This window comes from Lentinula edodes, assembly GCF_021015755.1.
Source record: "Lentinula edodes strain Le(Bin) 0899 ss11 chromosome Unknown C8R40scaffold_2, whole genome shotgun sequence".
Taxonomy (NCBI): Eukaryota; Fungi; Basidiomycota; class Agaricomycetes; order Agaricales; family Omphalotaceae; genus Lentinula; species Lentinula edodes.
Genome location: NW_025764308.1, coordinates 1,895,352 through 1,915,427, shown reverse-complemented (window position 1 = coordinate 1,915,427; position 20,076 = coordinate 1,895,352). Strand labels below are relative to the sequence as shown.

Here is a 20,076-nt window from a genome sequence, read left to right as displayed (position 1 = left end):
TTGTAAGAGAACCAGCATATGATACAGTGAGGATTCGGGGCTGAAATTGAAATTGTCAGAAGATTTCAAACCTCCTCTTCGGGATCACCAATACCACTCGCCAGGATTGCGAAGTGGGTCTCCATTTCTGGGAGGCATGGAGAGTCGTATATCTTGCATGATCGAGTGTTACCCCTAGATTTTTTGAGTTGCAATCTATATCATAGTCAGAAGACAGGGTGGAAGAGTATATTAGAGGCATCACCGAGTTGTAGAGGCATGAGCCATGATGTTTCCTCCAATGGGCTTTTTCTCGTTACCAGCGTACGGTCCTGCAGCAGCGTCTGGACTGGACATGACTTGGTTGGTGACGACCACTGCGATACCATACTATACGAGAATTAGCTCGACTCCGAATAATGGGCGGACAGCTAATGACGAACCTCATCCGCTAAGCGCTGCAACGTTCGCAGGAATTTCCCGAGATGCGTTTGACGCGACGCAAGTTCGCCACGACCGCTGAAGTCCGTCCGGTACAGGGCAGTACAGGAATCGACAATTAGAAGACAAAATCTATGGTGTTTAGTGTCAATAAGATATTGAACACACGCATATATACAGGAAAGACATACCTCGACTCCGACATTAAAGCGCTAGCATTCGTTAACAAGGCGTTCTGATGATCGGCGTTGTATGCTCTTGCATAGGCGACATTGTCCAACACCTCTTCACCGTTCAGTCCATATCGTTCTGCGACAGCTAAAAGACGGACGGGACGGAATGTACCCTCCGTGTCGATATACAAGCATTTCCCCTCACCACCCCCCATACTGACCGGAAGTTGACAGGTAACAGCTAATGTGTGGCATATTTGAGATTTCCCGGTTCGGAATTCACCGAATAACTCAGTAATTGCCCCAGTCTCGATGCCACCTAAGAATTTGCTTTACATCAGCGGGAAGCGGTGCAAATGCACATATTGTATATAGCACACCACCAAGAAGCGCATCCAGTTGCTTTGATCCCGTAGTGATGTGTACCAGCTCCGAACGACGGGCATGAACTTCGGTAGCACTCTGAAATCCAAGAGGGACAATTTTCTGAGCTTTTCAAGTCGTGAGCTTGAAACCTTGACTGAGGTTGTGCACTGCTCGCACCTTCAGCCAGAATCTTATCTGCCTTCAACTCAGAGATCCCTTTGATTGTGACCAGGTGCTTCTTTGGGGTGAATGCGACTGATTCGACGGTATTGAGCCCAGCGTCCGATAACTTTTTGATATCATTAGGGTGAATTCCCGCTTCTTGGAGTTTCGATACGAGCAGAGGACCAGAGAACTGGTAGTCTTCTTCGTTTTCCGGAATCTGAGGGTCTTGCGGGTCTTGCGACATTATTGGACGGTGGTGAGAAGGAAAAGCCGTGTCAAGACTTCTATTTGATTTCTCATCAACGCGTAATGCACGTGGTCGTGCCTTTGTTCCGAACAGTGACTGAACTCTATCTAGGGTGTTCCAAAATGACATCGCAGGTGCGTCCTGTCTTTGGATAAATTTTTGTGCTGAATCTGAAGCAACTGCAGCAGTCCACTTCTAACCCGTTCGATATTCTTCCCAATGAACTTATTATCGACATTTTCATCTTGATCCGGCATGAATCAGCCTTCTACATGAACCCATCCGACAAATGGATATCATCTGTGGTGCGACTCTCCAGTGTCTCTCATAGATGGCGAGATATTGCTATTACTACCCCCCAATTCTGGACTTTCTTCGTATTATCCACACCAAACTCCATTCAACTTGCACCGTTGTTCTTTGAACGGTCGAAGCCCTTACCTATTGACCTCATAATCTTGCACTTATCATCAAAGGATATCTTACCGCTTTCATCTCCTGAGAATAGCCGTATTCGATCGCTCGATTATCGGTTCATCTCACCAGATGAGTTGAATGAGTCCTTGCTTGTCGTTTCTCCCGCGACAAACCTTGATACATTGAAGATTCGATGTGATCCTAGATTTGACTGGGATTGCCACAGCTCACAGCACTTTGCTGTAGTCAAAAATGCCGCCCGTTTGCGATCTGTAGTGCTCAAAGGAATCTGCTCGCGGCTATCTCCTCCTTTGGTCAATCTCACCCACCTCGAAATACATGGATTTTCACCCACATTTCCAGAGTTTCGTGCCTTATTCGACTCGAATCCAGCGCTTTCTACTCTGTGTCTCCCCCGATTTTTTCCAACGGAATGGTTGTACGAAAAGCATCCCCCAGGCCCCATCGATGCTTCCTCGTTGCGATCATTTTCTGTCGGGTTAGGTATGCACTGGAGCCGTGAAATCTGCATGTTGACGTTCCTGAGGATGAATAATCTTGAATACCTCGAGATTGCCGGGAGCTATACAGGCCATATTACCAACCATTTCTCTTCTGCAAATGGTTTGTCGAGAGTACGAACGTTGCGTCTGCACAACTTCGTGATAGATGTTGTTCACGCTCCCGACGCCCCACTTTGGAGCGCGTTGAACGCAGTGGCTCGTGTGGAACTGAGTGGTGTATCACGTTTCTCCGACCTTTTAGCAGCCAAAACCGAGACTGGAGATAACGAGGTCTATTTTCCGAATTTGACCAACATTTTTTGTGACAGTTACGAGTCGTTGCGGGAAATCGTCGAAATCACACGCTCGAGGAGTGCGGTGGGATTATCTCGTGTCGAGGTTCCATCCCACTTTGAGTTTCTTCCCCAACAAGAGGTGGCGACTAAACTGAATGCAGCTAATATCGAGCTAGTCTTCGTCAACGACAAGGATGCAACTAAAACTATAGTTCATTATGACTCTGAAGACGAAGACGAAGATGAAGAGGACGAAGAAAACTTGGATTTTGACGAACTTTCTTGGAGTGATGACGATAACTACGACTACGACGATTACGATGACTACGATGACCATGATGACCATGATGACCACGATGACTTGTTCGAGAGATTTGGACTTTTGGAGGGATCTGACATCAACGGATGGGATGAATAGTGAGATGAATATTTTGTTACCAATGCCAATATATTCTATTACGAGTACCTACAGAGATCCAGATGAAACTACATCAACAATGGAATGCGTTTTGCCTAATGTCCGCTCGAAGAACTCTACAGCTTTTGCATCAAGCATTACGCGAGACCATTTCAGCATCTCATAAACGTTAACGTCTTTGCTAGTAGTTAATCCTGTAAGCGGTATATTTCGGATCGCTCTCTGAAGCATGATCGGCACTTCCTCCTCCCCGGTGATGAAAAGGGTGTTCTTAAGGCCCAAAGAATCTATCTTGTGTGACAAATGTTTTGTTTTTCCACTAGGCCAGTCCATGGTCTTCATCACCCCGAGATTATGCTCCAGCATTTTGGAACTCAATGCAACACGCATACCCATTTGAATGACCTTCCTTGGCAGCTTTGTGCTGAAATCGCGGGGTTTGGGACCGAACGCCACACCTCCGCCTCTTAACATTGGACTTTGAGCATCACCAAGACGTGCCCTACCAGAACCTTTTTGGGGTCTGATCTTCCTGCCTGAACCCCGAACTTCCCCGCGAGTCTTGGTGTTAGCTGAGCCTTGTCGTAAAGAGTCGCGATAGTGATTGACGCAAAGATGAAGAATATCACGGCGGATGGGATGATGAAAGACTGTGGGGTTTAAAGCGACTAGCCGGTTACGTGTCGGCTCGTGAGGTCGATGCAACGAAGCAGTGAGACCGACATAGACTGACTCAGCAGGAGGAGCAACTATGTATCGAGCGTGAGAGAATGAATGCCAATGCCCTAGTGGGGACGAACGGACGTACCATTTGTTGTAGGTGCAGCAGGTAAAAGAGCCGCTCTCTCTGGCGGCGCTGCCTTCGATATTGACGAAGGCCCGAAGCGACGGACGCGTCCTGTAGTTGCTGGTCGCTTTAGAGATTGAAGGTTGGGTATCTAAGAATTGAGACGTTGGTTATACGATTAAGACTATCACAACAAACCCAGACGTACAGTGGACTTTAGCATGAAGGTGAGAGGCAGAATTCAAGCCGCTTAGTCATATCCGAAGCTCCGAGGCTCACGTGATAGAGCAGCTTACGAATCTTTGATACCTGTACAGTTGTTCACACGGAAAGCTTGCGGCAGACTAACTTCCACACTGGGCGATTGAGGCGACTTCAAGACTAGGTAAGTCGGCAGCATCGTCTCCTATATCAGCTCTTAATCGTCTCGTCACATAGACACATCGTCCCTTCGACCTCCTGTATTAAAATGGTATCCACAAAGGCCGTTCAAACATTCGGCAAAAAGAAGGTCAATCATTGCATTTGTTCGACATCTTTCCTTCACTGACGGGTCTGTGTCAGACTGCTACCGCTGTGGCCCACGCAAAAGAAGGTCGTGGACTTATCAGAATCAATGGCTCGCCCATCAACCTCCTCCAACCTGAAATCATGCGTCTGAAGGTTTACGAGCCAGTCCTTGTTGCAGGAGAGGAGAACTTTGCACCCATGGATATCCGCGTGCGCGTCAAGGGAGGAGGACATACCTCTCAGGTTTACGCTATCCGACAGGCTATCGCTAAGGCTCTGGTTGCATATCATGCCAAATTCTCGGATGCGTACAGTGCGATGGAGCTGAAAAAGAAGTTAGTCGCCTACGACAGAACACTTTTGATTGCGGACCCCAGGCGGATGGAGCCCAAGAAGTTCGGAGGTGCTGGTGCCCGTGCTCGCAGACAAAAAAGGTACCGTTGCCTGCGTCTATCACTGGCTCCAATACTTAATCATCTCCGCTTTCAGTTACCGTTAAACGGCCCTCGTTGTACCTATATCATGTTTACCGCCATGTCTACGTCACATTTGCTTTCCTCATGCCATGGTATTATGATAATCTCTATGAGCCATCCAATAAATCGTTAAGTAATGGCGCTTAGAGAGGCGTCTTTTGGTCTGATTTGTACTCCACAATGCGCACGGCGTCTTATGTAGGTCGCGTTCGTTGTCAATGCACCCCTTGACTTGTTACTTAGCCTATGTAGCTTAGCCCCTCGTCTGAAATTTTGAATGAATCCAGAAACAAATGCCACGTGCTGCTTTTCTTGTGGTGTTCTGAAATTGCCTGTCAACTTGTTTCGCTCCTTCACTAGCACTTTTGAGCGCTCCAAAGCTATCTTGGGTTTAGTTTCTTTTCTCACAGACGAATGGACGCGTCTGTCACCGAGGAGCCCGTTTCGAACATATTTGTTGATTTATCTGGTTCACCTCTGCGGATCTTTGTTGAAGATTCGCCCCTTGGACCCACTTTAGTCAACCGATTGAAGGTGAGTGCTTAGCATGCACAAGTCCCTGGTTATGCAGTTTTATATCATTTTGTAGATTCATGGAGCAAGGATCACCCCCACAATTCAGAATGCACAGTACATCATTATAGAATCAAACTCTTCCTTCAGCGGCCATCATTACGAAAGGAATCTTGAAGGGAAATTATTAGATTCTAGTTGGATTGGAAAATGCATTGGAGCGCGTCGGATTTTACTTGAGGATGATGATTGGGGCGGGTGTGCGATCACAAACACTGCACAGGGCGAACAAGCTCCCCCTGACTCGTTCGTCGTTCTTAATTTGCGCTGTGAGCCACCTTCTGACCGCGTTTATGTAGACAATACCTTCCTCCCAGGCTTATGCGCCGCCCGGATCCTCGTTCAGGTCCTCTAGGCACTCCAGATATTCCTTCTACATTTCAATTCAACCCCACTGCAGGCGTCATTCCCTTTCTACCTCAATCGCATACTTCCTCGAACACACCTACTTCATCCCGCGGGACTACCGCAGAGCCTGCCTTTGTTGCTCGTCAACAACAAGATGGACAATCACCATACCCTCATACACCTCAAATTACCCCTAGTCCCAGCTTCCAAGCACCCTCATTCATGCAAACCGGTGCTATGATGCCCTCAGCCTTTTCTTTGAACCCACATTTATTGCAAATGGTTCCCAATCAGTTTCAAGATCAAAACTTCTTTATGGCATTTGCAGATGTTTATAGAGCCAACATGATGAATCTTGCTGCTCTCTCACAATTCCATCAACCACAACAACCATCATATTCTTTTCCAGAGGCTCCACCTGATACTACACCAGCACCAGTACCAGCACCGGCGTCTAGTAAAGCGAAATCCACGGAGTCACACAGTGGGTCATCTATGGCTTCTTCGAGTCTTCCATCGAAAGAATTGTCACGGAATGACAAAGGCAAACAAAAGGCTTCGCCACCCCCAAGCAGTTCCTCTACCAGATCCTTTTCAGAGCCACAGACACCCATATTTACTCGCAATGGGAAGAGTGTCATGTTTTTTGTTCAAATAGACCTCAGTCAAAGACATGATCTTGTGAATCAAATCAAGGTGAGATACATTGTTAAAATATTTTTGGTGATGACCAACTGCTTCAGAAAAACGGCGGTGCTATTTCGAATGAGCTAGACAAAGCAGACTATGCTATACTTTCTTCAAGGTCAAAAACCTTTGCCACTCTGTTTCGTACATCCACGGCTTCAGGGACACCTGCAGTCATTTCTTCCTTTGTACATGACTGTGTTAGGAAAGGAAGGGTATTGTCCCATGATCCAAAGTATCTTGTAGAAGCACCTAAAAAACAGGGCCGACCACCGTCGGATGATGTCGGATCCTCGAAAAAGTCGGAAGCGGATGATGTGCGCAAGGGAAAGGCACCGCATGATGATATTGGGCCTTCGAAAAAACGGAAAGTAGAGTTCGCACGTAAGGAAAAGGTGCAGGATACTCCGTATGCAAAGAAAAAGCTGAAAGCAGAGGCTGAACCAAGAGGAACAGCCTTTCAGGACATTCCATCGGCCAAGAAGTCAAAGGCAGAAGTCGAGCGTGTTAGCAATGAACGGGAGCAGGTTAAGAAACGAGAGATCTCTGCCGTCGATAAAATTTCGGAATCCAAACAACGGATTCCTTCGCCTCCTCCACCTCCAGAAAGTACAAGAGTATTTTCGAATAATGGAGGTTATGCATACCCTCCTTTGGAGCGCGAATATGTCGAGACTTATGCCAAAGTCTTGTTCGAGCGGGATCATCTAATCAGCAATGCCAAAATTGCCCAAAAACTTTACCAAAAGGTATGTGCATAATCAAAAAGATTGCTTCTAAACCACTAAGTTCGGGAATAGATGCCTCATCATACTGCAAAATCATGGAATACAACAGTCGGCGGACAGCTGCGCGAAGTCATCGACAAAGCCCGTAAACGTGCCGGAATAGCCTACAGAAAGAATGCGTACAACGAGAAACTCGGTCTGCAGCCACCAAGGACCGAGGACGGGGATAAATTTGCGAAACGCCAGGAATTGTCAGGAAGTGACTCCAAGGACCGAGATATCGAGTTCATTGCGCAGTTCTTCGCGGAGGGAGAAGCAAATGATGTGGATGATCAGGATGACAATCGCGCGGCACTATGGGAGCGTCTGCATACAAGGGTGGGTGCTATTCTGCTCCGACATTAAAAGACTGATCTCTCTTCAGGCGAAGTGGAGGACGGCTAGCTCATGGGAGGAATTCTATGAAGAGAACCATTTGGAGGTTAAGCGTCATTTTGGCGAAATCACAGGTCAAGAAACGGAGTAGTCAAAAGCAAAGGCCCAAGGCGCGGTAGGACAAGTGGTCGCACATTTCCAATATTGATGTACTTAACTCAGCACGTCCGTACAATAGTGTATTATGATTGAGAAGATGATTTCAAGTCTAACGGCTTCTTGAAAAACTTGCTACGTTGGTCATCCGACAACACTGATTTCGTCCCGGTGAATGCTCCTGCCTTGTCAAATATCCCCACAGTAGTCCCAAGGAACGCACATCCTCCTAGAGCTATTGGTAATGAACGAGCTAAGCACATCATCAGAATTATTGAATTAGTCCAAAAGCTCGGAGCGCACCTCGTATCCCAGCCAAGAAACCTGCTGCGCAACCGGCCGCTGCACCATTATAATGGTCGTTCTTCTGACGTTGATTTGCAACTGTAGCCTCCGTGAATGCGAACGCAGCTCCCATCGCAGCTACAAACAGTTTCATACTTTGGTTTTGGAGTAGGACCAAGTTCACTTACCGAAAAATGTTATTGTAGATCCTGTCCGTGTGAACACGCCTAAAGCCCCAGATGAGTGTTGTCCGAGAGCGTTCTGGAGGGTACTGGAATATGTGATTAATTGTGCTTCGGCCTTGGGGAGGGAGTTTCATGGTCTACCTGTAGACAAGTCCTAGGGCACCTGTAGCGGATTTTCGTTCAGAGGCTTTGAGTATGTTATTGTGAGCAATACGTACCGGCCTGGAGGCCAAGCATTGAAGCATTCTTCAATGCTGATTTTGGCTCAAAGTCATCGGGCATGGCCGCTGAGAAAGAAAGATGTATGTTCTCACGAGATGAGTGGCGTCACGGACTCAACGCATCCAATGATCAACATGATCAATGACTGAGAGCTGAGCTTCTATTCCATTGCAAAATTACAAGATGTCGCAAGCCGCTCAACCTTGGTATGAAGATCTTCAACAGCCTCACCCTTTTATCTTTCGCACAAGGATAGGACTGGTGCGTTCAGTTAGAAGTAAATTGGTTCTGAGTGCTTAACCACCAAAGCGCGCAAGGATTCGCTGCATAGTACCATTCCCCGAGCTGTGGTCAAATTATTCAGCCATGACGACTGTTTGGAGTAATACGAAGCTGTTCGATTCAGAGCTTGCTCAGCGCTTGGACTCCCTCGCGCTTGATCAAACAAAATGGAAAAAAATGATTTATCACTTCAGAGAAACTCTTGTCGTTGCTGAAGAACAAACATTGTACATCATCTGGCCATCTGGATCTGCACGTTCTATCCAGATAGAGCTTGATAAACTTTCAAAAACTAAGGTTGTCCCAACCGACAAGGTCAATGTCGCTTGGGCTCTGAGTCCAGATAAGCCATATGAACCCTTCGTGTTATTTTCGTACAGCAAGCTGGTCTACATCTTCAATGTACACACAAAAGTAATTGAAGGATGTCTCCGGGGTCATGGAGGAGCAAGTTTTGTTCCTTCCGTTTCTTCCGACTTCAGGCTAATTACTAATGTAGGAAATCACGTCGATAGCGGTCCATCCACGCGCTGCTCACATTTTCTGTACGACTTCGCGAGACTTCACCTCTAGGTTGTACGATCTTACACGTAGACCCCAGCTCAAACCGAACAATCCTCCCTGGCCACCGTCACTTGAACCAAGTCTTGCAGGACCCGCACATGGCCTGGACATGTCTTTTGAAGAGGGGAATGGAATAGGACGCTGTGTCCTGATCCTCATGGGAGGCCGCTCTGGAGGTCATCAAGCGGAAGTTTTTGGCGCGGTAATTGAATATGCCACATTTATTTTCACAGAACCGGGCTCACCAACTCTCAAGGCTTTTCACGACTCCTACCCAATTATAGCGACATGTGGTGTAGGTTTGATTCCTCCTCTGAAAATTTAAGAATTCATTGGCTTTTTTCCAGATGGATCGTACAATCAAAATCTGGCACATTTCCTACTTCTCGGATCGTTCTGAACAAAAACTACTTAGGGAAGATAAACCACTGTTTAGTAGTAGTATGATACACAAAGCAAGAGTTCTTTCTGTCAATTGGCAAGTTGAACCGCGTCGATATTTGACTATTGTTTGATGATACTCCAAAACAGGTTAACTAGTGATGTTCTACTCACTCATAGTGCCCCTGCAAAGATGCTTGTGATAGCCAACCCTCCAGCATCTACTGAAGGGCAAGCAAGCACTCAATCTTCAGACTCATCCTCTACTATGCAGTATGATCAGGATGAGCCTGGTTCTCTTACATTATGGAAATGGCTATCCATCAAAAGATTCTTTCCTCTGGGCTGGGACAAAGCAGCTTCTCGACAACAGGTACTACGCGGATTCGGCAGTGACTACCAAGAATCAGGTATATTTGGCTCTAACGATGACATTCGAGATTACTTACGAGATTCTAGCGTCGTTCAGGATGCTCTCCAGTTACTTCTTCCCTCCACAGACAAGCCAATATATAACACCGACGTTATATTTCAGTCGAGGAAGCGAAGTACCTTTCGTCGTTTACTCATATCCGAATACTCGACATCTCAATATCGTGAACATTGAATTATTCAAACCACTTTTACCTTCTCCCTCTCCGCCGGATGAGGGTAACAAATCAATTTATCCGGTTCAAAACAGACAGATACAAGGTTGGGAGATTGCTCTTGGCTCTACGTCCTATACGGACGAGACATTGGAGACTTGTATCATGATTTCAGGCGGGAAAATGATAGTTGCCGGAGGCTCCAAAGGCTCCTTATGGTTTTTAACCGTCAGATCCTCATGAAAATTGTTCATGTTTATTTGATTAGGAACTACTATGAAGCTATACCGAAGTACGGTGAATATACTTACACGTCAATCGAACTTGCCTAGTCAGCTGTGCTTTTTTTCTTCTTACGCTCGGTCCGCTACGGTTCGATAAATGTTCACCCTTACCACTTATATGAATACCCAAATCTTATATTAATCTTTAATCCCCCTATCAACCAGTGCAAGCTTTTTCTCTCCCAGACATGGCTCTGGTACAAGACAGAGTGGTTGTAATTACTGGCGCGTCTCAAATTCGACTATTCTAGCGAGGTGTGCTGACAGTCATACGCATGTTGGCGTAGGCGCGTCTCGAGGAATCGGTCGATCCTGGTGTGCTCACTTCGTTCAAAAGCCATGCATTGAGATGGATTATATTATGAATATCTAGTGCTCAAGAGTTCGCAAAACATGGAGCTACCGGATTCTTGCTGCATTACTATGGTGATGCAGCTACTGAAGCCGAGATCCAATCCTTGAAGCAAGAACTTATCGATGGGGGCAGCAACCGCAAAGTTGAAGTAGTTCCTGGAGACATTGCGGATCCAGAGACTTCCAGTAAAGTGGATCTAACTCTCAGCCATGATGCGGCACGAAATATTGACTTTGGAACTATTAGATTGTTTCCAAGGCTGTTGATGCCTTCGGAAGGATCGATGTACTTGTCTCTAATGCAGGTCGGTGCCAGGCGCCGCAATCTTCTGCGATTTAGCCAAATGACATTCTCATCATTTACCAGGCATTTGTCCGTTCGCGGAGTTTTTGACGATGCCACACGCTACTTGGGAACGAACGAGACAAGTTTGATTTGTTTGCTTCCCGCACTTAAGGGTCTTTCTCATTCAATTGTGTAAAGGTCAATTTGGATGGCTCCTTCTATGTCACGCAAGGTATGTATCTTTTTTTACTGTTCTAACAGCTGAGTCCCCTAATAAGATTTATCAGCCGTTGCAAATCAGATGAAGGTACAGAACCCTCAAGGAGGCGCGATCATTGGTGTTTCTTCTATTTCTGCTCTAGTAGGCGGAGAATTCCAAGTGTGAGATTTTAGCAGAAGTTTTTTTCTGGAGACATCTAATAATGACCTTCAACAGTCATTACACTCCTACGAAAGGTACGGTGCATCTATCTCTATCTGACCCAGTCCGAAGATGTTAAAGTATATCGCCACAGCCGGTATCCTTTCTTTGATGCAGAGTTGTGCGGTCGCTCTAGGGAAATACGGAATCCGGGCGAACGCCGTTCTTCCAGGGACTATCGCGACAGATATCAACAAAGAAGACCTCTCTGACACAGTCAAGAGAGACGGCATGATTAAGAGGACGTGTCTAGGTCGACTTGGACAGCCTGATGATATCGCTGGACCTGTTGTTTTCCTTGCTAGGTGCGTCCACGTTCGACCCAACATTTGATGGAACATTAATACTTCCCCAGCGATCTTGCTAAATACATTACTGGAAGCTCGTTGTTGGTTGATGGTGGTCTTTTCGTGAACCTGCAATGAATGTTTAATCTAGGATTACAACTATGTGTTTTGTATACATTGATGCTACTACTTGATCATAGGACCCAAAGCCTCGCCGTTTACAACGACAGGATCAGCAGACATCAAGACTGTCATCCAACGGCACCACTTCGTTGACGAAGGATTCTTCCAGAGGTGCATTCCACCTTTCATAACGACAGAATCACCAATTTGAGTCAACGCGGTTTCGTTTCCATCTTCCATGACAAGGACGAGTTCCCCGGCCACTGCAGGTCAGATATAGAAATTTGAGGGGACATGAACAAGTTCACACACAGAGGAAGTTGCAGTCGAGAGAAGACGTCCGATGCTGCAATTGAATAATTCGGTTATTGAAAATGCAGATAAGAGATTGGGATAATACATTTGGCGTTATAGTGCCAGGTGCTAGTTCCGTGATTTGTACGTTTGCACCATTCGCTGGTACCAAACCCTCTACTTGCCTCTTCGCCCCGTCGTCCCTGTTATGGTTCGGGGCGGGTTGAGGATAATCAATTTACGATCTGACGCACGAGGTGTTGTTGTTTCCAGTAGGAAGCCCATCTGTGATCTTCCAGATAGGTGCGATACTGATTCCTGGAGCGATGGGGGTTGTCTAAACAACTTGAGTATTATCGCATGCTTGAGAACGCATAGGCTCACTTCGGAAATGACCTGATCGTCGCTTTCGATCTTGCTGATGCTTTTGGAGTCATGCGAAGTGACGATTCGCCGTAGGAGGGGTAGATCACTACGCGACATGATGGAAGGAAAACAAATCGTTAAGCCAGCAGAACTGCCTGGCAAGTGATGATCACATGTATAATATTATCGCAGCTATTGTCGTATGAATACATGGGATAGATAAAACATAAATTTCTCGCGCGAAGCACAAGCCTATTCAAGGAGCAGTGTCTATGTGATTTGGGGCATTAGTGGTCGATCAGTTTATGTCTATGGTAATGGAAGCACGTACAATAGTGGTATTCGTCAATCAAAGGTATCCAGTCTTGAATCAAAGTTCCGAACAACCCTACGATTGGAGTAGTAGAGAGGTTTTCAGCGAGGGATGCTATCTTGGGTCTGTGGCTCAAAAGTTAGGACATGCAGAACAGAGTGATGGCATATAACTGCGAACCGAGTATAAGACTCCCATATGGTACCGCGGAAGAGATACCAGAGTATATCCCGATCTCTCTTTGCATACTCGGAACGCTCGAGGCTGGCGGAAGGCGGTACATTCCGACGCAAGCTTCGCGAAACGAATTCCATGGCCAGAACAGTGATGAGAGGGCGGTTAGACTTGCGGTCAGAGAATAACATCGTGGCTACAAAGGAGTATTTTAGCAATCATTAATTAAACCTCGACAGCAAATATCGTTACCATAGACTAAGGGACGCAGTATGTATATGACTTCAGATATCCATTCCTGCGGAGATGAGAAGGACCGCACAAGGGATAATGGCGGTTTCACGGAAGTGGTTGTTAGGGCTTTCGGAAGAAGATATTCTTGAATAGATACATCTGAACGAGGAGGGGGCGGGATAGCCGTCGTCGAGTGTTGCGGTAAAGGAATGCGGTTGTTTTTGAGGTGTTCCGGGGTATCAGGCAAGGAGGATGGTAGTGAAGAAGAAGCAAGTGTAGGAGAGCTTTCGGTGGAAGGAGGTAATGTAGTAGGATCTATATCGCGCTCCGGGATAGGCGGGGATATAACCGGTCTCCGGGTTATGCGTAGAAGCATGAGACGAAGGATTGCCCTAAGTTTCCCTATTCATATTGTTCGAAACAAGCAAGATGGTGGCAAGATTTACGTACTTGATTATTTCCAGAATTATGATACCTCTGTATCTATTCTTCGCTGATACTTTTCGTCGAAGGCCCATTTCGATAAACAGTTCGGTGAAACGAATTGTTTCGAGCAGACGTGCGGCCCATTTATACCGCGAATTCTTGTCTGCCCAGGCTCTCGTGAACCGTGTATGTAACGAGAATGGTATAAGAGGTCGGTATTTTGGATCAGACTGCACCATCCGCGCAAGTAGGGTGTCATGATACATGCTCATCATGTTCAAAGAGGCAGACACTGGATATCGAGTAAACATGACAATGTACATATTTTTACGCCTGTAATCTCACTTACAAGCTTCGGACGCCAGTTCGGCATCTTTGAAACGACCAGGAAGGAGCCAAGTTAACGTTCTCAGTGAAGATTCCAAGGTCGATATAGTAGAAACATTCTTGAGAAGGAAGGACTCGTAATGCGCCAACGAGGCGGTCATGGAGTAAGAGTAAGAGAGTGAAGAATTATAGAACGCGGGGTTACAACGTGATTTTCGGTAATTGAAGCCGCTTCACCGAAGCAGCATCAGATTCAACGCTTTCCCCCCGAAAATCGACATTTCATTTTACAAGCTCTGCGAGGTTCATCGACGTAGCTGTGTCGAGATAGAATATAATTAGTTCGTACTAGTTTGAGTATTATACGCATGTAATTCGTATTTCCGGAGGTTGGGACAGCTTGGGAGGCTTTGGGAGGCCTGGGACGATGTGCCAGGTTGTGCCTCGTGAACTTTGCAGATGAATTCCGACATTCACGATGATCTCAACAATTTTACATTTTCAAACACGAGGTGCTCGGCTCGAAAACTATATAACAATCATCCATCCGTTCAGATTGTTCTCATTTTTCCATGCTATTGACGGATCCCTATGCTCAGGAATAATAGACCCAACTCCTCCCTGGAATATCTCCGCCCCAGTCCAGTGAGAGGTCAGTTGGAACCCCAAGATCCCAAAACAACCAAAGGATGGCGATATCTTCAAACAACTGATACACTTGATGAATTGAAGGTCAGTTTACAACCTGGAAAAATCGTGATGGCCTTCATAAGCCCATAGGTCCTCATCCCGCCTAATACGGCGTCAATGTACGAGCAACTACTGAAGTTAGAGACTCTGGAATTGGCCAAAAAGTCTGTGACTTGGGACCGTCTCTTAGAAATCCGGCACTTGAAGGATCGAATGATACGCAAATGCCAGAAACTGTCCAAGACTCCTCCAGCTAGGCGGATTGGTCATGGAGACCCGTTTACTTTCCAGACTCTCGTTGCTCCCGTCGATTTTCGGCTCAAAGAGATGGAGAAATGGTTTCGACAACAACAGACTCGAATCTCTTCAGTGGGCACCCAACGACCGACTGGTCACACACACAAAGCCAATCCGCGGAACTCGTATTGTTGTGCGCGTTGTGCATCCAATCCACAATATCGACATCATTCAAAGGCCAAACTGTCATCGTTTGACAATGTGACTCCCATACCAGCTTTCACAGAGGAACCAGAGCCTATGATTCCTAGTCCGTCCCCTACCCCTCCAAAGGCTATTTCCCCAGAGCCTCTTCCTCACCTTCTCAGGAGCAGCATGGCGATGGCGCTGATGAATCAGAATTACACGACAACAACGGTTACAACAACGCTACAGGCGGAGACTGCTACAAGGCCGGAAGGCACCGTTTCAAAAATCGAGAGCACGTCCCATAAACTGCGCCATCAGAGGAGCTGCATTAAACGGTCTAATACGGGGGATTCAGTCAAGACCGTGTCGTGGGCAGACGATCGAGACTTGATGGAACGGGTAGGAAAGTTCACGAACGCGACTAAAGAGGCCCAGGAGATAGGCACGTCAATTTACACATTTCTTTATCGTGGTCGGACACGCGTCTGATATCGTTGACCCCTCGTAGACGATGAATGGGAGGACATACGGCAAGCGTACGTGAACCACATGGATCACCTCGAGTCCCTCGAGGAGCAGGTTCAGAACAGCCTGCGGCGACTACAGATCGAAAGTGAAACCCTACAACAGGTATGCGCCAATATAGGCCAGCACAAGGAGAGTTTACGAGAGGTAGTGGGTCGATTTGGACGGAAACAATCTGATTATCGCGCTAAAGGTTCGTCGTTATAGAGGTCTTATGACGTGAACTGAACGTTGTATTGTAGTGCAAGAAGTTTTGAGTGAGGCTGATGGGCTTCTCTCGTTGTACGGCACGAGGGAACCTCTGGAAAATCGGAATAAGTTTATGCCCATTATTGATGAAGACTCGAGAGAAGAACCTGTGATAGAATAAAGGAAATTGATTCGATTATCAACCAATCAAGACTTCGTAGTACCATTTCGAGTCATAATATGTATGAAGCAAGAGAGAGTAATTTGCCTGCTGAAGCAAAGCTTTAACCTAAAGCTTTGCCTTTTAGTTTCTTCGCATTGAGCCACCACCGTCGAACTACTGCTAGGTACACCGTAAGTACGACGCACTCTACCGAAATGACGATACCAAAGACATGAAAGGAATCAGGGCTAGCAGGTACATTTACATTTTGTGAAAACATGCCTGTGATGAAGAACATCAGTATTCCGAGAAATCAATAACGCTAGACACGCACCAATGACTGTCTGAAGACACAAGACTGCCATACTGACCGTTGTGAGATATACCAAGGCCTTGTCAGCTCCAGACTTGGTCAATGAAACATGGGTTCGTAGCTGTTGCAGATATGTTGGGTGTGACTGGCTCAACATACGTTCATAATGGGCAAGTGAATGTTGGAGACTGAGAATGTGATCTTCGGAAAATATAGGTTAGGAACGATATCTCCAGGATAGTTATGTTCGGTTACCTTGAACATCACCCATGTACATAGCGACCTCAGCTTCATCATTGTTGACTGAGGTTCCATTCCCCGATCCAGTAAGCAGCCGCTTCCTGATTTGTGCGACAACTTCTGACTTGGCCGCGAGAAGGCGAGTCAACGACGTGACTAGTCTGCGTATCCTAGCCATACGCCGGAGGGTGATCATCGTAGAGCTTGGTATAGACTTTTCGTTGGAGAGAGAAGGTTGCCAAAGGGAACGTATGTATCGCAGAAAACGTCGGTAAAGCAATGGGAGAGGAGGTCGAGGAAGGGCGAAATGCGTACGGGTACCAGAAAAGGTACCTTCGAGTCTCAGCAGATTCTTTTCGTTGAGAGCAGGCAGAGGCTCCTTTGCCGGGACGACCTTTTCTGGAAGGACAAATTCTGATCTTGCTGGAACATCCGAGGCCGTTGTAGTAGTACCTGAAGGGTAGACCAGCTGTTCCATGGCCATGACTTCCTTTTCTATCTCGTCCGAGAAAGGAAAGAAGGAGTCTACAATTGAATCAAGTAAGCTGTGTGCGATCCAAGCTGAAGACGATGAGCATATGTATAAGCCATCGAATCACTCAAGCTTACCTGAAGACATATTTATGGTCTTCTCGAGAGATATTATACGGTTCCGCACTCGGTCAATATGTTCTAACACTGCTCAACGAAATATTTCATCGAAATTGGGAGCGAGTACCTACCAGAGGCGTCCGTGAAATGAAACTGCAACGAAACAGTCAGCAGAAGTATATTGGTCCTAATTCGCAACTTACTGAGCACACGCCTTCGTTGAAAACGACCAGATAGACATTCGACTCCAGAAACGGCCCCTCATCTCCTCCGGTGTCGGTGCCAAAATCAATCTGACGCTCAATCTTTGTTCCCATAGTACGACTCTCAATCGCTCGAAATGATATGAAGTAATACCCAAGTTTCGGAAAACGCTCCAACTTCTCGCGAGGGTCTTGCTGTAGAATGTCCTCAAGCGTCAAAGGATGAAGATGTAGAAGCTAAGACACGTTGAATAAAGATGATACAGGACCAACAAGTTAAAAACTCACCTTGCCTATGGCACGCATATCTTCCGAAGTTGGTGAAGCCACATCCAAGAACCAGGGATTGTAAGCATGAACAAATTTCTCGGTTTCAGACAAAACCTCGATTGCCTCCCTGGTTTTTCCCTTCTTCGATTTCCGGAGAGCAGCAAGATCTGTGAACGATGCCGCACGGCTAGGTGCCTTCAAGTTCTCGGGGAGCATGAGATGTTGGTGAGTATCCGCAGTAATCCCCGGAAAGTTACGAGAGGGAGTGAGGTCTTTTCGATTACGTCTGGTCTTTGTGGTTTTCTTCAAAGCGGCGTCGAGTTGACTGAGAACAGAATCCAACGAGGAAGTCAACAGCACTCTTTGTGGGTGATCATCAACGCCCCCAGGTCTTTGAAGGAGTGCTTCACCAGCGGATCTCAATGCAGGAGCAAGATACAGCGAGAATTGTCGGGGAACTATGCGGGATTCCTCCCGAGCTTTGATGAGAGATATGCGTGCCGTGAAATCCCTTTCTGATTGCTGATGTTTAAGATCGAGGGTGCTTGCACGACGCTTACGCCTTCTGGAGAGCTGTGAACGGGTCACAGTTGCAAGAGAGGGATGAGATGATGAAGATGATGTAGAGGATGAGTTTCCCCTCCACCCACTAATTGCTTGCTCCAAAGTTGATACTAGATTGGTGAATGCTCCGAGCCTTCCATTGAAAAGAGACCAAGAAGAGGAGGAAGAGGAAGAAGAAGATTCGTCCTCAGAATCTGGCGAGTACGAATGGGGCGAATGAGGATGGGAACCGCGGTAAATGTCATCCGACTCTGTTTCTTGAATATTGTTTCTAATGGTATCATGAATTTGTGAGGGGGTATCTCTGCCGTCTTCGAAAGAAGGCAACGGTTTCACAGGTGGTCGTTCAGGAGAATGTTGCATGTTCAACGTTCAACTTTTAGCTCATGAGGATCATGACGAAGTTGCGTTGGAGCTAAGCGCTCATGAGCGGTAATTAATGAACGTGTAACATTTGAATAAAACTCTACAAAACTACTCCAATTTCCGCCTCTTCTCCCTATTTCGATCATAACCATTATCGAAAGGGCGTTTAGAAGACACGCCCTGCGCAAAACCACCCTTCTCAAACGGTCTAGTTTTCTTTTCCTTCTGCTCAATTTTCTTTCGCTTCTTCTCGATGACCTTCTTCACAGCTCTTTGACCTCCCTGTTCAGCGATGGAATCATACCTTGCCCTCACCAACAACTCTTTCTTTTCGTCTTTTGGAACGACGTAGTAAGTTAGAGACACCCAGATGAAGATGACTCTTCAACTTACTTTTCTTCATATACCATTCACCTTTACCAGATTCCTGTTTCTTCCGCTCTTCTCTCCTCGCCGCGCGAAGTGCTTCATGTTCAACTGCGTCTCGACGATCTTTGTTGACTGTACTTTCTGCTTTTTTCAATGCTAGTTCTAAGCGTTCGATTTCCACTTCACGTTCATGTCTTGTATCCCGTGGGGATGTAACAAGCAATTTCCGAGCTCTTTTGAGGTTCCCCCGTAGAGTAGAAAGTTCAGTTTTGTGAGATTCATTCAGAAAGTGGTAATTATCGTTAAATTTTTGTGACGAAAATTCCCCTGTCATGGGCAGAAATCGAGGATCTCTCATTTGCTAGAAGATGATCAAAGAGATGCTTAAACAGTAAGCAGGAGTATTAGACGCACCGGAGTCTGAGCATTCACAACAGTCCTTCGTCTAGTTACGGGCTTCTTGGAAGTTATTTCCATTGGACTGTTTGTAAGATCAACACATATCGCAATATACATAAGGGAAGAAGCTCTACGCATGCTTGTCCTTTCGCTTGTTGATGTCTGTCCTTGGTTTGGTACCCCATTCTGGCTTGGAAGCAGCATTCTCTTCGTTAGAGTCTTCGGATGATTCCCTTTCGATGTCAGAGGCATCAGATATATCTTTGACCTTGAGGATTTTCTGCGCGCGCCGCAGGGTGCCCATGGGAAGACTGGATAGATCTGGTGAATGAAATTTTACTCATGAATTCTAAAACCATAACTCGACAGCAAGGTACCAGTTTCAAGCAAGGTCTACAAGTCCTTCAATGTTTGGGAAAACATACAGCAGCAGCAGCATCTACATACCAGGTTATTCTTCGGTGCCTGAGAATACTCGGCTTCAGTAGCGTCTTCATCCAAAATATCCTCATCGACCCACTGAGCAACTCTGGGGGCATCATAGTCAACTTCATCTTCATCTTCGGGTTCGCTGGACGTTTCGTTCATCCAGCGATCTTTTTGCTCTTCTTCCGTTTGACGACTGCTGTGTCTTTCGTTTCCTCTTCTTATGGTAGATATAAGTGGTCGAATAGGCATAATAGCGATGATTGGAATGTAAAAGGCTGCAGGCGCTAATTTGCATCGCA

General features: G+C 46.4%; 13 protein-coding genes across 13 annotated transcripts; 6 read left to right on the top strand and 7 right to left on the bottom strand.

Annotated features, from left to right (window-relative positions):
* Positions 1 to 63: 63 nt before the first annotated feature.
* C8R40DRAFT_286175 (Rad51-domain-containing protein) lies at positions 64 to 1,770 on the bottom strand. The gene is made up of 5 exons (XM_046234597.1): positions 1,137 to 1,770; positions 974 to 1,084; positions 612 to 912; positions 423 to 552; positions 64 to 369 (listed from the first exon to the last, which is right to left on the bottom strand). The coding sequence occupies exons 1-5, from the start codon at positions 1,498 to 1,500 to the stop codon at positions 241 to 243; spliced, it is 1,035 nt and encodes a 344-aa protein (XP_046091928.1). The 5' UTR covers positions 1,501 to 1,770; the 3' UTR covers positions 64 to 240.
* Positions 1,494 to 3,005, top strand: C8R40DRAFT_1165752 (uncharacterized protein; the record flags this gene model as incomplete). The annotated part of the gene is made up of 2 exons (XM_046230744.1): positions 1,494 to 1,505; positions 1,560 to 3,005. The coding sequence occupies 2 exons, from the start codon at positions 1,494 to 1,496 to the stop codon at positions 3,003 to 3,005; spliced, it is 1,458 nt and encodes a 485-aa protein (XP_046091927.1).
* Positions 3,006 to 3,053: 48 nt separating this feature from the next.
* On the bottom strand, positions 3,054 to 4,015 carry C8R40DRAFT_1165751 (ribosomal protein L4 domain-containing protein; the record flags this gene model as incomplete). The annotated part of the gene is made up of 3 exons (XM_046230743.1): positions 3,054 to 3,754; positions 3,814 to 3,943; positions 4,001 to 4,015. 3 exons carry the CDS (start codon positions 4,013 to 4,015, stop codon positions 3,054 to 3,056), a joined length of 846 nt encoding a protein of 281 aa, XP_046091926.1.
* A 109-nt stretch (positions 4,016 to 4,124) lies between these two features.
* Positions 4,125 to 5,098, top strand: C8R40DRAFT_1082064 (ribosomal protein S9). The gene is made up of 4 exons (XM_046227173.1): positions 4,125 to 4,177; positions 4,231 to 4,303; positions 4,357 to 4,736; positions 4,792 to 5,098. The coding sequence occupies exons 2-4, from the start codon at positions 4,262 to 4,264 to the stop codon at positions 4,799 to 4,801; spliced, it is 432 nt and encodes a 143-aa protein (XP_046091925.1). The 5' UTR covers positions 4,125 to 4,177; positions 4,231 to 4,261; the 3' UTR covers positions 4,802 to 5,098.
* Positions 5,099 to 5,351: 253 nt separating this feature from the next.
* Positions 5,352 to 6,672, top strand: C8R40DRAFT_285402 (uncharacterized protein). The gene has a single exon (XM_046234595.1). The coding sequence runs from the start codon at positions 5,673 to 5,675 to the stop codon at positions 6,471 to 6,473; it is 801 nt and encodes a 266-aa protein (XP_046091924.1). The 5' UTR covers positions 5,352 to 5,672; the 3' UTR covers positions 6,474 to 6,672.
* Positions 6,673 to 7,731: 1,059 nt separating this feature from the next.
* On the bottom strand, positions 7,732 to 8,397 carry C8R40DRAFT_1165749 (uncharacterized protein; the record flags this gene model as incomplete). The annotated part of the gene is made up of 5 exons (XM_046230742.1): positions 7,732 to 7,898; positions 7,949 to 8,068; positions 8,119 to 8,201; positions 8,257 to 8,278; positions 8,334 to 8,397. 5 exons carry the CDS (start codon positions 8,395 to 8,397, stop codon positions 7,732 to 7,734), a joined length of 456 nt encoding a protein of 151 aa, XP_046091923.1.
* Positions 8,398 to 8,443: 46 nt separating this feature from the next.
* C8R40DRAFT_1244149 (WD40-repeat-containing domain protein) lies at positions 8,444 to 10,498 on the top strand. The gene is made up of 7 exons (XM_046233601.1): positions 8,444 to 8,598; positions 8,647 to 9,066; positions 9,119 to 9,385; positions 9,440 to 9,478; positions 9,531 to 9,661; positions 9,715 to 9,974; positions 10,024 to 10,498. Exons 1-7 carry the CDS (start codon positions 8,521 to 8,523, stop codon positions 10,392 to 10,394), a joined length of 1,566 nt encoding a protein of 521 aa, XP_046091922.1. The 5' UTR covers positions 8,444 to 8,520; the 3' UTR covers positions 10,395 to 10,498.
* Positions 10,499 to 10,623: 125 nt separating this feature from the next.
* On the top strand, positions 10,624 to 11,921 carry C8R40DRAFT_1158235 (uncharacterized protein; the record flags this gene model as incomplete). The annotated part of the gene is made up of 10 exons (XM_046229712.1): positions 10,624 to 10,660; positions 10,723 to 10,750; positions 10,809 to 10,980; positions 11,037 to 11,094; positions 11,157 to 11,218; positions 11,274 to 11,307; positions 11,363 to 11,456; positions 11,512 to 11,531; positions 11,591 to 11,801; positions 11,852 to 11,921. The coding sequence occupies 10 exons, from the start codon at positions 10,624 to 10,626 to the stop codon at positions 11,919 to 11,921; spliced, it is 786 nt and encodes a 261-aa protein (XP_046091921.1).
* A 48-nt stretch (positions 11,922 to 11,969) lies between these two features.
* Positions 11,970 to 12,689, bottom strand: C8R40DRAFT_1032717 (uncharacterized protein; the record flags this gene model as incomplete). Its single annotated transcript, XM_046223282.1, has 5 exons — positions 11,970 to 12,169; positions 12,219 to 12,252; positions 12,307 to 12,403; positions 12,455 to 12,537; positions 12,585 to 12,689. Coding segments are annotated over 5 exons (519 nt in total), but the record flags the coding sequence as incomplete, so codon positions are not given.
* Positions 12,690 to 12,711: 22 nt separating this feature from the next.
* Positions 12,712 to 14,486, bottom strand: C8R40DRAFT_285831 (peroxisome membrane protein). The gene is made up of 6 exons (XM_046234596.1): positions 14,063 to 14,486; positions 13,738 to 14,005; positions 13,306 to 13,679; positions 13,060 to 13,249; positions 12,898 to 13,004; positions 12,712 to 12,836 (listed from the first exon to the last, which is right to left on the bottom strand). The coding sequence occupies exons 1-6, from the start codon at positions 14,199 to 14,201 to the stop codon at positions 12,823 to 12,825; spliced, it is 1,092 nt and encodes a 363-aa protein (XP_046091919.1). The 5' UTR covers positions 14,202 to 14,486; the 3' UTR covers positions 12,712 to 12,822.
* Positions 14,487 to 14,631: 145 nt separating this feature from the next.
* C8R40DRAFT_1165746 (uncharacterized protein) lies at positions 14,632 to 16,051 on the top strand (the record flags this gene model as incomplete). The annotated part of the gene is made up of 4 exons (XM_046230741.1): positions 14,632 to 14,772; positions 14,821 to 15,628; positions 15,665 to 15,874; positions 15,924 to 16,051. The coding sequence occupies 4 exons, from the start codon at positions 14,632 to 14,634 to the stop codon at positions 16,049 to 16,051; spliced, it is 1,287 nt and encodes a 428-aa protein (XP_046091918.1).
* Positions 16,052 to 16,154: 103 nt separating this feature from the next.
* C8R40DRAFT_1034080 (uncharacterized protein) lies at positions 16,155 to 17,866 on the bottom strand (the record flags this gene model as incomplete). Its single annotated transcript, XM_046223391.1, has 7 exons — positions 16,155 to 16,315; positions 16,368 to 16,547; positions 16,602 to 17,147; positions 17,196 to 17,258; positions 17,309 to 17,330; positions 17,381 to 17,617; positions 17,669 to 17,866. 7 exons carry the CDS (start codon positions 17,864 to 17,866, stop codon positions 16,155 to 16,157), a joined length of 1,407 nt encoding a protein of 468 aa, XP_046091917.1.
* Positions 17,867 to 18,619: 753 nt separating this feature from the next.
* Positions 18,620 to 20,054, bottom strand: C8R40DRAFT_1082045 (uncharacterized protein). The gene is made up of 6 exons (XM_046227172.1): positions 19,796 to 20,054; positions 19,726 to 19,741; positions 19,483 to 19,669; positions 19,364 to 19,430; positions 18,974 to 19,310; positions 18,620 to 18,915 (listed from the first exon to the last, which is right to left on the bottom strand). Exons 1-6 carry the CDS (start codon positions 20,024 to 20,026, stop codon positions 18,689 to 18,691), a joined length of 1,065 nt encoding a protein of 354 aa, XP_046091916.1. The 5' UTR covers positions 20,027 to 20,054; the 3' UTR covers positions 18,620 to 18,688.
* Positions 20,055 to 20,076: the final 22 nt, after the last annotated feature.